The 13,313-nt window shown below is 42.2% G+C and overlaps 1 protein-coding gene across 1 annotated transcript; it reads left to right on the top strand.

The window, feature by feature from the left end:
- Positions 1 to 406: 406 nt before the first annotated feature.
- LOC106893921 (cAMP-dependent protein kinase type I-alpha regulatory subunit) lies at positions 407 to 13,283 on the top strand. Its single transcript, XM_014952251.1, has 11 exons — positions 407 to 562; positions 1,480 to 1,655; positions 6,322 to 6,495; positions 7,090 to 7,181; positions 7,410 to 7,471; positions 7,999 to 8,045; positions 8,661 to 8,819; positions 9,475 to 9,535; positions 9,779 to 9,900; positions 10,551 to 10,632; positions 12,984 to 13,283. The coding sequence occupies exons 2-11, from the start codon at positions 1,482 to 1,484 to the stop codon at positions 13,154 to 13,156; spliced, it is 1,146 nt and encodes a 381-aa protein (XP_014807737.1). The 5' UTR covers positions 407 to 562; positions 1,480 to 1,481; the 3' UTR covers positions 13,157 to 13,283.
- Positions 13,284 to 13,313: the final 30 nt, after the last annotated feature.

Below are 13,313 nucleotides of genomic sequence, written 5' to 3'. Positions count from 1 at the left end.
TCGCTCTGCTCACGGCCAGCCGCGGCCCGTGTCTCCTGGCTGTCAGCCGCGCGGTGCTTTTGCCGTAGATTGTAATTTGCGGGCTGTCGTGGAGCCCCCGGGCTGCTCTGGGGCTGTGGGGGGGGAGTGACCTTCACTGGGCGAGCTGTCAAAACAAAAGAAGTCACTGGAGAACCTTTAAGGCACTTTTTCTGTCCAGGTGAAGTCCATACCTGATGTTTACGCAATACATAATGCGTCTGTCTGCGCGTACTTATGCGGGGATTAACTGTGACAGGAGTGAGACCTGTCTGAGTGTGGGGGGTCTGTGTTAACCCCCCTGCTCCCGTGCTCCCCAAAAGCTGAGGGGTCAGGGTTATGCTGCCCGTGTGGCCTGTGTTCCCCAGGCTGCTGCCTCAGTAGGATAAAGCTCACAACACGACTGCACTGCTCGGCTTTTCAGTGACTTTTCAGCTCTCAAGATTGTTTTGTCTGAATCCCTTTTTTCCTTTTCAAAAGCTGATCCTGAAATCAACGTATCTCCCTGCATATTCCTAGGCTGTTGCCACTGCCCCTGTACCAGGTAACTCTATTTATATTTTATCGTAAGTGACCTGAGGAATAATTTTCTGTTTCTTTTAGCTATCTCAGTGTTAATTGCTTTATGGAAAAAAAAATGATGTGAAATGTTTATATATATGTAAAAATATATTTACAAACAGTTCTATAACCGGAAAGGGAGAAAAAACCTGCTTAAGAACGTATTTGAAAGTGTTACAGCTGACAGTATAACTTCAAAGTCTCTTGAAAACCCGGCATGGTAACAGATGTGTTTAAGGATGCATTCTTGATTATTTACAGTTGAAGAAATGTTTTTGGGATTGCAGTGTGTCTATGGAGATAGTTATGGAGTGTGGACCAATTTAAACTGGAGAGTTGCTTTTTAGGAGTAATGCCCGAATTCTGTAACTGCTGCTTAGTGGGCTCTGCCTTGGCATTTGGTGAACTTTGGCTTCAGCCTTAACAACTTTGACTTCCTAATGCTTTTCATACTTGCCTCTCAGATTCCCAGCTTCCACCCACTTATCTCCTGGTCGTCATCCACATGATCCCATGCAGACCAGACAGCTCTCTGCAGCAGCCTCCACTCCTACCAAATACTAACTAGGTTTAATCAGCAGGAGGTTTAGGTGGCAGCTTCCCTGACGTTGAGCACTCACAGGGCTTGAGTTGTTGAAGCTTTCCCAGCTCAATCAAGTGCTTTTAATTTTGTACCTGTGGCTATAGAGCACCCAGATTTTTTATTTCTTTCCAGGTGCTAAGTAGGTTCATAGCTTTTTCTTTCACTTTTTTTAGCTTAGTTACTAGTCTTACAGATAAAGGTAGTTTTATGCTGTGATATCAGCAAGTTGGTAATGCAGCATAACGTGCCTGAGTGTACCGGGCAGCAGCATCTTCATCTGCACTAGTTATTTAACCTTCTCTCTCTCTTGTCTCCAGCGATGGCAGCTTCCAGCAGCAGCAGCGAGGAGGAGCGTAGTCTTCGGGAATGTGAACTTTACGTCCAAAAACATAACATCCAGCAGCTTCTGAAGGATTGCATTGTACAGCTGTGCACAGTGAGACCTGAAAGACCCATGGGATTCCTCAGAGAATACTTTGAAAGATTGGAGAAGGTAAAAATACAATTAAAAAAAGAAAGCTGGGCGGGAGGGAGAGTGGAACAACCTAAATTTGTGATTTGTGATTTAGATGCTGAGCTTCAGGTTTGACCAGTGTTCATATTGGGAATTTGAAATTGGAACTGATGCTTTTGGAGAACAAATGTTATTTTCCAGTAGTCAATGCCAGTTGATCATGGTGTAAAAGCAGAACAGAGGGTGACAAGGAGACTTACCCAGCTGGGGTGCAGGTGCAATCCCATCTGATGCTCACAGATAGCACAAACGAGCCTGTCTGTCGTTAGGTGATAACTGTGGTGTTTGACCTTGGTTAGATGCTGGCCATAGGCATTTGGTTTCTTGTACTGAGACAAATAATTTGCAGTAATTCGGGTAGGACACAGAAGTGGTGGCCAGGGGTAGCTGTCCCTGCCTGGCTGAAGGCAAAGGGAGGTATTTGCATTCTGGCTCTCGAGGAGAGTGAGCCTGTTTCTGCCTTCCCTTGGGAGCTGGGTGTTGGTGTTTTGCTTTGTTCTCTTGCGTTTGTCCTCAAGGTCTCTGTGGTGTTTCTGTTGTTGTTGGAAGCATTCTGGGGTCTTGGGAATGGAAAGCATTTTGTCATCTCAGTGCTTGTATTTGAAACTGTGACTTCATATTTTTTTGAACTGTTGGTTTTATATATTGATATTTAAGCAGATAGGAAAAAAAGCTGCTGTGAAAATGGGAGGTTTCAAAGGCTAGTGCAGAGGAAAGGGATGCAGGGACCCTTCAGAGCACAGCATCAGTGAGTAATGGAGCTGTGACCTTGTGCAGCAGTTGTTGGCTGGTGCTGCCTTCAGTGCTGTTTGGATATGGGGAGGTATAGCTTTTTCTTATTTTTTTAATTGTAACTAGTTACTAATTGCTGATGTAAAGAACAAAGAAATTAACGCTAGGGATTGGAAGCATGTTTAGTGGAAGTGTTCAAGGTAGATACTGGACAATGAGCAAATGCTGAAGCGAACCTCCTGTGCTCACAATGGATTTGAAGAACATCTTTCTTCTCAAGTGGACAAGAACTCTACAGTGTGTCTGACTTCGTTTGTGTGGTGGCATCTTGAGCATGTTCTGTCAGAGAACACCAGCAGCCAACCACGTAGTAATCGGGTTCCTAAAAACCCATTGTCCCTCCCCGTTACCGTGCCTCCTTCCTCGCCTTGGATTCTCGAGTTCAAGTACTGGGAGATGGTTTTTAAAATATCACCACAGGTGTCAATATACAAAACTTTATAAAGTAAACTGCATTTAGAATAAATTGTAAACCAATCCATACATAGGAATATAAAATAGGAGCATTTGGATACTTGTGTGTAGTGGATTTACAGTCAACACACAGTATTTAAGATTAAAGGAAATTTAATTTGTTTATAGCAAGACAAGTCTAACTTTTCAATATACTTTCTAAATCTGTTCATTTGTGGATGAAATTGAGGCTGTAATACAATAAAATCTGTTCATTTGTGGATGAAATTGAGGCTATAATATAGTAATTTTTTTTTTAAGACTGACTTCTGAAGGAACAGCATTTAAAACTGAAGCAAGGTTACTATTTTGTCTCTAGTTCTCCTGACAAGTCATCTCTTCCATAGCGCACACACACACAGAGTGATTCACCCTCATGTTATTAAAATACACTGAAGATGTTTAAACACGCTTTTGAGTTTAAGTTCAGAAACATTAAAATTGCTGCCTCTGAGAACGTTGTAGCTGTGCTAAGAATTTAGGTGTCCTCCTCTGAGTTAAGAAAGCTGCTACATGAATCTAATTGCTACAGATGGATTGATTAAATGTTTTTATTTTACTGGTGGTGGTGTGTGGAGGCCTCTGTTCCCTTTGCTGTGTGAACATGTCTGGTGACACCACTGTGTATGAAGAGCTGAGAGCTCTCCTGTGCTGGGCCTGGCTGAGTAATGGAGTTTGAGCAATGGAAATTGAATGAGGAGCTGATTATTGCATCCTGCCAGATGAACCCTGGATATTGGACATGGCTGTCCATGGGAATAACACGTTTGAATTGCTGCCTGTGGTGCAGTTACGTGCGTATTAGGCTTCACAGAAAGCTGGAATTAGGAAGTGTGGCTGCAATCTGGTCACTGTAGCTGTTCTCCACCTGCCCTGAATCCTCAGATACACGTCTCAATAGTTGCTTGTTTCCTCAGTGTTCCTTTTGCAAAGCGTGGTGGGTAAGAAGGATATACTCTGCAGTTGGGAATTTATGGCAGAGTGTTTACGCTGCTTTTTTAGTTTGTGTGGGTTTTTTTTAATATGTAGGGAGCTGATAGAAATTAGATACAAATGAACCTGAAGAAGTTGAGACTGTTTTGGTGTAATGACAATTACCAGATACCAGACTACATAGTGTAAAACATAATTCTGAAATTGCAAAGGTCATCTTCAGTAGCTGATAGACTCACGACTTTAATGTTTCTTACTTGTAATAATTGTAATGGAATGAATAACTATGTCTTACTTGTAATGAAAAATGAAACTTACAGTTAGTGGTCCCTGACACTGAAAACTGCTCCATCAGCTGGAAGACCAGCACCAACACTGTGATGTAATAAATAGGGTAGATTTTAGTGACCAACTCTTAAAATCCACATATTGGTTATATTGATCACTACAGAGCAAAATTAACGCCTTTGTCCATTTTGTATGTAATTTGAGGAGCTTTTACACCTGAACAAATTCATTTTCTCATTCAGAAGCACTGAGTAGATTCTAAGGTAACTGAGAGGAACAGCTGCTACTCCTTTTCAGAGCTTAGTGTAATTTATCACTTAGCTGCGGGTGTAATATATGTGGCTTAATATCAGAACTGATATAAGATGTATTTTTAAAAGATGAATATGTGAAATTCTGTGAAAACAGTGAGATTTTAGCATGTCACTGACTCCATGGGTTGCCTTGGGATTTGTGATGGGAGTGTGTGGGCTTCTGTCTGGTTTGGGGGTAAATCAATGTCGTATCTAACCCACCTCTAACTTGTTTCTATGGCTGCACTCGACCTTAATGTACTTCTGCCTGATCTGAGATTTATCATTAATGTATTAAAAGAAGTTACCAGTTGTATTTTTCCGATGAGTGCAGTTTCCTCGAGCGGACCATTACCTTGGTGAGTCTCTGGTTGAGCAGCGCTTTGAAGGCAGCTCCCCTGCTGAAGGCTGCTGCAGTGTGTCTGTCCATAAAGTCTCAGGGTCTCGGGATTTCATGTGATAGTGAAAAAAACAAACACAGCAGCTGCTGTTCGCTTATTTCAAAAGTGTCAAGGTTTTTTAATGGGTTAAATATTCTGTCTCTGAACAGCGTGTTTCTGCTGTTGCTGCTGTTTCCCACTTTTTAGAGAGGCAGTTTAAACCCAACACTCAGTACTGCCCAAGCTGGTTTTAAAATGATTGCAGCTGAGACTTGTTTCTCTAAAATCAGAAGGTAGAAACACAGTTTTAAATATGCTTTGCTCCCATCGTTTTGAAATGTAGCACTATTTTATCAATGGGCAAAAGGCAGGAAGTGAAATGTAATTCCACGGCTCGGTGCTTGCTCTTTGGCTGTGTGAGAGGTGTAAAATGTAAACTGATGTCCCTCTCCTCAGAAGGTGGTGTCACACACAGCCTCTGTGCACCTCCGGAGTGCAGCCTGGCAGCCACGCAGAGCTGCCCAGCTGGGCCAGGGACACTTTCCTCAAGGACACTGGGACAAACCCAGCTTTTAAAAAGTGCTGGGAGCTCTCAGGGAACAGACGACTCCTTGTTCTTTTAAGGCACGTCCCAAACCCCCGTTTCCCTGACACTGGGAGAAAGTTATTTGATCTCTTACGATGCAAATGCTTTGGCTCCGAGGTCAGCTTTTTTGTTTTGTTTTTAATATGATTTTCATTGGTTTAGGGAAATCATCTGGTACATGGAAGAATCAAATTTCTGTGTGTCAAACTAGTTAGGCTTCATTTTATTGTAAGTACACTAGTCTTCTACAGTATCACCAGGACACAGCACAACAGGTAACCGAGGGAAATAAGGAAACTGTGTAACTTTGTGCAAAGTTGACAAATCTGTGGCTTGGGAGGAAAGCCCCATCTGTTTGGCCTCCAGCATCCTTCCTGCAGCTCCTCTGGAAGCGGTGTTCCTATTTCTTTCTCCTAAAATAACTCCTGGTTATGGAGTATCGAGTTGGTCCATGACTTGACCTTGTTTCAAAAGCTTCTCATGTAACATGGATTTCTGAGGAATTGCTCTTCTCCCTTTCAAATCAAAAAAGGCTTAACGCCTCCTGGCCGAGGGACAGAGCTGCTGGCTTTATGCTTGGGGAAATGTATTTATCGTTTGCAGAATTTCTTCATTGCCTGGTGAATATACTAGCGGAAAGTAGAATCAATTTGTTTATATTTTTTAATTTATTAAGCTGTTAGTGTAGCTTATTAAAATAAACAGCATTGTGATGTGAATGTTATGAATGAAAGGCATATCTGCCATCTGTTTCCAAAGGCCTTTGATCTCGGTTGCTCCAGTCTCCTGTTTGCCTTAATGTGGGAGTATTAGTACACAGGAAGCACCCTTGCACTGGCAGACTAAATTGTAATATAATATGTAATGGCTTTTTGCTTTACTGGATTATGTGACACAAACATGTCTTCCTTCCTGTTTAGGAGGAAACAAAGCAGTTGTTGAATCAACAGAAGTCTGGTTCGCGCTCAGACTCGCGGGAGGATGAAATCTCTCCTCCTCCTCCTATGAACCCCGTGGTGAAGGGTCGAAGGCGGCGTGGGGCCATCAGTGCAGAAGTCTATACAGAAGAGGATGCTGCATCTTACGTTAGAAAGGTGCTCTAACCTTTAAATGTTGCGAAGAATTGCATCTAGAAGAGTTTGTCAAAGTCCCTCTTTTATCCAGTGTATTAAATAAAACTGAGCTCCTGTAGCCTGTTGTCTTACGCTAACTGTAAAAAGCTGACCTGTGTGTCGAGCTGTTTAATTGGAGGTTAGAGTAAACTGTCACACAGTTAAACTATTTATGCATAACTTAGACCTGTTCCCTTTGAAGTAATATATACATTTACGTATATTTTTATATATTATATATACAAAGTGCTTCCAGTTATTCGACAGCTGTGACAACATTATGTTTAGCCTAATGGCAGAGCAGAACTCGCTGCTGTTCGTAGAAAAATGCAGGTTGAACAGATACTTTTACTCATGCAAGTAAACTTATAAACTTGGCATGGAATGATACTTTTACAGTTGTGTAAAATAATACAAGATTTTATTTACCTTCTGTTTTTAGATCTGTAGTGCTTGAAAGAAACTGGAAAAACTCAGCTAGCGTTTTGTACCAATCAAATGATTTATTTTCCCAGGGAAATGCAGAAATTTTTCTTCAAAAAAATGATTTGTTTACTTTTTCTCATTATATCCTAGGTTATTCCAAAAGATTATAAGACCATGGCTGCTTTGGCAAAAGCAATTGAGAAGAATGTGCTGTTTGCCCATCTTGATGATAATGAAAGAAGGTAGGAATAAATTTTTTGTAGTCCCAAAGTTTCTTGAAGTGCAGCCTTCAGAAGAATTAAATGTGTCATTATGTACAAAGCTGCCCGGCCTTTTCACAAGGGTCAGTGTAACCACACAGAGGTTGTGGGAGAAGCACTGAGGGGCTGGTGGTGCTGGTGAATGAATGTGTAAATGTGTGTGTGGAGGTTTTCCAGGCAGTTGTCTAATTTTGGTGTCCTTTTCTTCAGTGACATCTTTGACGCGATGTTCCCCGTCACTTACATTGCAGGAGAGACTGTCATACAGCAAGGCAAGTGACAATGTTTGAGATGGTGAGCAGATTCTGGCCTAGTGCTCCTGCTAGTTTTGGGTTTTTTTTGGGAGGTGGGGGAAAATAACAAAGGATAAACCAACCAAACGTTGTCTGGATGCGGTGACCCTTTCTTGCTACGTTGCCTGAAGCTCATGCTGAAGTGAGGAGTGGAGCAATTGTAGGAAGATCTGGTTTTGTTGCTCACGTTACCTGTTGTTAAGGCTATCATTTGATGGCCCTGTGGAACACGCTGTGTCACTTCATGGATCCTGTATGCCTTTCCAGTAATCCTGGGAATGCTGCTGATCTCCCACATACCAGTAGATGTCCTCTCTCACAGCACTGAGAGGAGTGTGAAATCAGCAAAATGTGAAATTTCACCCTGTAAGCTGTGAAAAATGTCTTTACCAAACTGATTAGATTCTAAACATGAGTTGGCAGAGATGCCAGTTGTGTGAAAGACGAATGCTTCCATAGCTTTATCCTCTTTTTAGCCCGTACTCAATTTTTTTTTTCTTCTTTAGGTGATGAAGGTGATAACTTCTATGTGGTTGATCAAGGAGAAATGGACGTAAGCATTATTGGTAGTTTATTAATGACATGTTCATCCTGAGCAGAAGCATAGTCTGATATTTTTAGGCCTCTTCTATGGGTCCTTCCTTCAGTAGCTTTTCTCATAACAAGCTTTTACACGCAGTAAATTATTTTGCTTTGGAGCCTCTTGGCTCCTTAATGGCTTAGTCTGGCTGCACGCTGTTGAGTTGTGTTTAGTTTCAAAATTAATGATTTGGACACAAACACAATACTAATGCTCTGCAAGTGCAGGGTGGAGTCTAGCTGAGTTGTGGGACAGACTTTAGGAATGGCCAAACTTTTTGTTTTCCCAGCTAATCCCTAGCTTTCTCTGACAGACTTTGTTGAGATTTTATTTCTTGTCAAAGGGCCTCAGGAGTCCCTGTGTTTAGTCTGTGTGCGTGGGATGGGAGTCCCTTTGTTGAAGACAGTAAAAATTGTGGCTGGCACTGGGGTTGGCTGGTTTTGCAACCCTGAAATGGTCAACTCTGTGCAGATGTGAGAATTCCCTTTACTGTAAGGGAAATGTGGGGTGACAGGAGCTTCGTGTTGTCTCTGAGCAGCTCACAGGGCACCGGGGGCCTTGGCTTATCACCCTGCACTTGCCTTTCAGGTTTATGTGAACAATGAGTGGGCAACCAGCGTTGGTGAGGGGGGAAGCTTTGGAGAACTTGCCCTTATCTATGGGACTCCTCGTGCTGCAACTGTCAAAGCGAAGACGAACGTGAAGTTGTGGGGCATCGACAGAGACAGCTACAGACGCATCCTGATGGCAAGTCTTCTCCTAGCTGGTGTGCCTTGTGCCACTGACTCGAGCAGCTGTGTGCCAACCTGGAATTATGCTTCTGGTTTTACTATTTGGTTAACTTATACTGGTCGTTTGACCTTCTATCTGTGCCTGTCCTTTGCAGGAATGACTGAAAATCTCCCTCTCTCTTTTGTAATCAGAAAGCTGATCACTCAGCATACACTTCTCCGGCGTGGGGCAAGGGGGAGTCTTGTGTTAGTGAGTAAAACAATACCAGTGCAGTCATTAACTGGACTAAAAGTGTCATACCTGCTGGTTGGCTGCTCAGATGTTTTGATTCAGCTCTTTATTTAGCTTGCTGTTTGTAAGTAGCGTGTGAGAGCAGCAGTTGTAACTGACTTGGGCAAGTGGTGTGAATTTTGATCAGGTTAATATAAGAATGAATTTAAGAAACATTAAGGCCACAGTAAATATGAAGTACTTTATGAAGGTCGCTGAACTCTGAAATATTACTGAAATAATTAAATTTCAAAACAGTCTTGTGGCTGTGGGGTCTTACAGAAAGGATGCAGTATGTCTGGTTAAACTTATTTTTGTCTTGAGTTTTATTTGAAGCCTCATGTAAAATGAGAGGTGGAAGGAAAACTGACTCTACTTGTGTTTTTTTTGTTTTTCATAGGGGAGTACTTTGAGAAAGAGAAAGATGTATGAGGAATTCCTTAGTAAAGTATCTATATTGGGTAAGTGAGAAGATTTTTGTTCTGAAGTGGAATAAATTACCATATTGTACTAAAGCTGTTACCCAGCATTATTATTATCTCAGGCTATTGTGGTAATCCCATCAAACTGGCTGCAAAGCTTATCCTGCTTTTCTGCATCATTCCAAAATAATTCTAGTTCAGGTCTTGATATCTGATTGACAAATGCAGCCAGAAATAGGCTGTTTACAGCCATACTCTGCTAATGAGCTCTTAACTCTGTAGAATCTCTGGACAAGTGGGAGCGTCTCACTGTAGCTGACGCGCTGGAACCAGTACAGTTTGAAGATGGGCAAAAGATTGTGGTCCAGGGAGAGCCAGGAGATGAGTTCTTCATTATCTTGGAGGTAAGTAAGGACAAAATGGAAAGCTCAGAACTTTACCACTTTCTTTTTGTTTTTTGTTTTTTTTAATGTGGTTTATGCCCCTAAATAGGCACTTGGAGAAAAATGAAATGTAAGAATATACTTGTAGAGAATTCCTAAAGAAGTATGATCTTGCTGGACATGGAGAAGCTTATATTTAGTTTTGCTATTTTTACAAATAGCAAAACTATTTGTAAATACTTTTTTTCCCAGGAAAAAAGTAACTAGTTTCTGGCTGAAACCAGTTTATCTTTCTCAGAAGAGGAGAGACCTGTTTTAGATAGACAGCTATCTATTCTAGCTAAATAGCTGTCTTGCTGGTGTTATCATTATCTTCTGTGTTTTTTGGTGATGAGTTAGTTGGGTTTTTTTTCTAGTCATTCTTACTCTAAGGGAAGACAGAAAGAAATCAGTGCTGCAGATACATAAATGCCCAAGACATGTTATGCTTAGGGAGCAGGAAGGACCTGCTGTTCTATGGAGCAGTCTGGTGAATTGTGCAGGGACTGGGAAGTGGCTTTTGCCTGAGACATCGGAACAGTCCTTTCTGGAAGCAGCTGGTTCTGTGTGGAATTCAATGTTTCAAGTGGTGCTGGAAACTCCAATTGTTTAATTGCTGTCATTTATTAAAGGGCACAGCTGCAGTGTTACAGCGTCGATCAGAAAACGAAGAATTTGTTGAAGTGGGCAGACTGGCACCTTCTGATTATTTTGGTGAGTTACTTAGTGACAACTACGATTACACAAACCACTGTCACCATTTTACCTGGGCTGTGTGGATGACTGCTGAGGATGATAGTCATGGGATGGATCTGTTAATAAGTGTTTTGGCTAAGTTCTGTGGTTTCACTCAATGTCGGGTGAGTATGGGAGTTGGTGGGCATTCAGGTGTGTGTGCATGTCCAGATACGTGATCCTTCCAGAGTACTTTTAATTTAGGAGGGGCCTGGTGGTGATTTGATCTGACCTTCCTACCCTGAGCAGGGCTGGCTTTGAAATTGCATCATACTGCTCAGGGCTGTGTCCAGTGGAGTCTTGTGTGTCTCCAGGGATGGAGATCCCACAACCTCTCTGGGCAATTTTTTCCACTGTTAAACCAGCCTTGTGAGGAATTCTTTTCTTTATGCTTGACAAGAATTTCCTGTTCTGCAACTTGTCCTGTTCTCTCTGCCTTTCACTGTGCAGAGAGCAGTCTAGTTCTGTCTTTATGATCACTCATTATGTAGCTGGAGACAGCAATGAGATCCCCTCTTTAGCCACCTTTTCTCCAGGTCAGACTAACCCAGCTCTTCCGGCCTCTGTCCATCCTGTGCTGCAGCCCCGAAACTGTCCGGGTGGTGCTGCTGGACTCACTCTGCTTTCAGCATCTTGTACTGGGGACCCCAAAACTGTGTGCTACTCGAGGTGTAGTCTCCAAAATGCAGATCAGGGTCTTCTCTCCTGTTGTTGAAGATATACCATGCAACTTTTAGCTAAGTAAGAATATGAGTTGCTTTGGCTTGAAAAAACGTACATGTGCTGGCAAAGGAGGAAGTTAGGATCCTATTATAAATACTTACTTGTGAAGACTTTGAAATAATCTTCACATAGAAAAATCTCTGGTCTAGCACATGTTGATTTACTTTGGATCACAGATGAGGACTGGCCGTGCCTGCTCCCGGAGCGTTCCTGCAGTGTAACGTAACAGGATATAACAAAATATTCCTGGCGGCCTTATTTTGTGCTTAGAAAAAAGTGGCTGGCAGCTCTGAAACAAAGCAAGCAACCTGTTTAGAGCCTACTCTTTAATGTTTAAATATTTCCCCCTAAAAAAATAAAACAACCAAAACCCCAACCAAAACTTAAAAAAACCCAACAAACCCAACCCCCAAACCTAACTTTTCTCATGTTTAAGTAGGTCCTCTCTGTTACCCTTTCAGCCTCTTGCTGAAACCTGGTTGTCTGTTGAGTTTTTCAGCTTTGTAGATGATGTAATCAACAAATCCTGTGTTGCAAGGCCTGAACTGGGATGTCCCTGAGTGCACTGGGTCTGACCAAAGGTCTGCTTAGCTCAGTGTCTAGTACTATTTCATTATTTATTTCCCTTGAAGTCTCTTGAGTTTCCTACTCTTTAACAAAAGGTTATCTCTGTCCCTGTGTTCAGGCACTGCAGACCCATCCCCCAGGGGTTTACCTCTCCCTTAGAACCTACTTATCTCCTGCAGGCCCGTGTTTTGGAGGGTAGTGAGCTCAGGAGTTTTAATTGGACACAGAGGAAAAGTTTTTTTTTTCTTGTTCCTTTTGAACATCCGTTCTGATAATGCAGGCAAATGTATCCTCTGAGGAGCACTGGGTTCTTTGCTCAGTCCTGACCATGGAGATAACCAGCCCCACTGCTTATGAAAACCCACCCAGAAGCTGATGCTGTGGTTTTACTGTTGCTTGTTGGTAGGACTGTTGGGGCAGCTCTTGTCACCAACGGCAACAGGGGCTTGTTGAAAACTTCCTTTCCAAAGCTGTTTAGCAGCTGGGACAGGTATTTGACACAAAGCCTTGGCTGTGTTTGTGGATACCTTAGGAAATGGGGAGCCAGGGGGACTTCCCAATCCTCATCTTCCAGTTCTGGACTTTGACTGGCCGTGCCTCAGAGGCTTCTGGCCTGGCCATTAATGTGTTTTACTTCGATACCAAGGTCACTTTGTCCTGAGTTTCCTAGAAATATCAGAATTGAACAGTAGCATACTTTACATGTTAGAAAAATAACTACCTGTTGACTGGGAAAATGACACAGTTAACTGAAACATGATCTTTTCTCAAATTGAACCAATGTTGAAAATTTTTTAGGCCTGCTTCAGTGAGACTTGAATGCAGACAGGATTTGGATTTAAAAAAAAAAAATCTAGTGTTTTTTTTTTAAACTGCCTTCACAGTTGCTTTTAATATAACTACATAATGCTTGTTCTGATCAGTGTTAAAATCTGAATTACCTTCTGTTCCATTCCTGCAGCAGTTTGCAATACAACAGGGTAATTTCTTCAGCTCTTTTGAACATGGATTTGTAACACTGTGCTTTCCTGTTGCCCTAGGTGAAATAGCCCTGCTGATGAACCGTCCCCGTGCTGCCACAGTTGTGGCTCGTGGCCTGTTGAAATGTGTGAAGCTTGATCGACCCCGGTTCGAGCGTGTCCTGGGTCCGTGCTCCGATATCCTCAAGCGAAACATCCAGCAGTACAACAGTTTTGTATCGCTGTCTGTCTGAAACCTTCCTCCCTCTCCCAAACCTGCTTCACGAATGCAGACTGCTTTATTACCCTTGTGCAGAGCCACATTGCCACTGGCATTTGCAGCTTCCTGTCTGTTTAAAAAAAAAAAAGAAAAAAAAAAAATTGCTTATCATGGCACTATTTTTAATTTAG

This window comes from Calidris pugnax, unplaced genomic scaffold (assembly GCF_001431845.1).
Source record: "Calidris pugnax isolate Ruff unplaced genomic scaffold, ASM143184v1 scaffold206, whole genome shotgun sequence".
Lineage (NCBI taxonomy): Eukaryota > Metazoa > Chordata > Aves > Charadriiformes > Scolopacidae > Calidris > Calidris pugnax.
This window is presented reverse-complemented; position numbering and strand designations above follow the sequence as displayed.

Bases quoted from the DNA above. Each gene is read 5' to 3' on its own strand.
- LOC106893921 (XM_014952251.1), top strand. From the start codon at position 1,482: ATGGCAGCTTCCAGCAGCAGCAGCGAGGAGGAGCGTAGTCTTCGGGAA. The intron at 6,496-7,089 runs GTGCTCTAACCT...ATTATATCCTAG, and splicing joins CTGCATCTTACGTTAGAAAG to GTTATTCCAAAAGATTATAA. The intron at 9,536-9,778 runs GTAAGTGAGAAG...TTAACTCTGTAG, and splicing joins TAGTAAAGTATCTATATTGG to AATCTCTGGACAAGTGGGAG.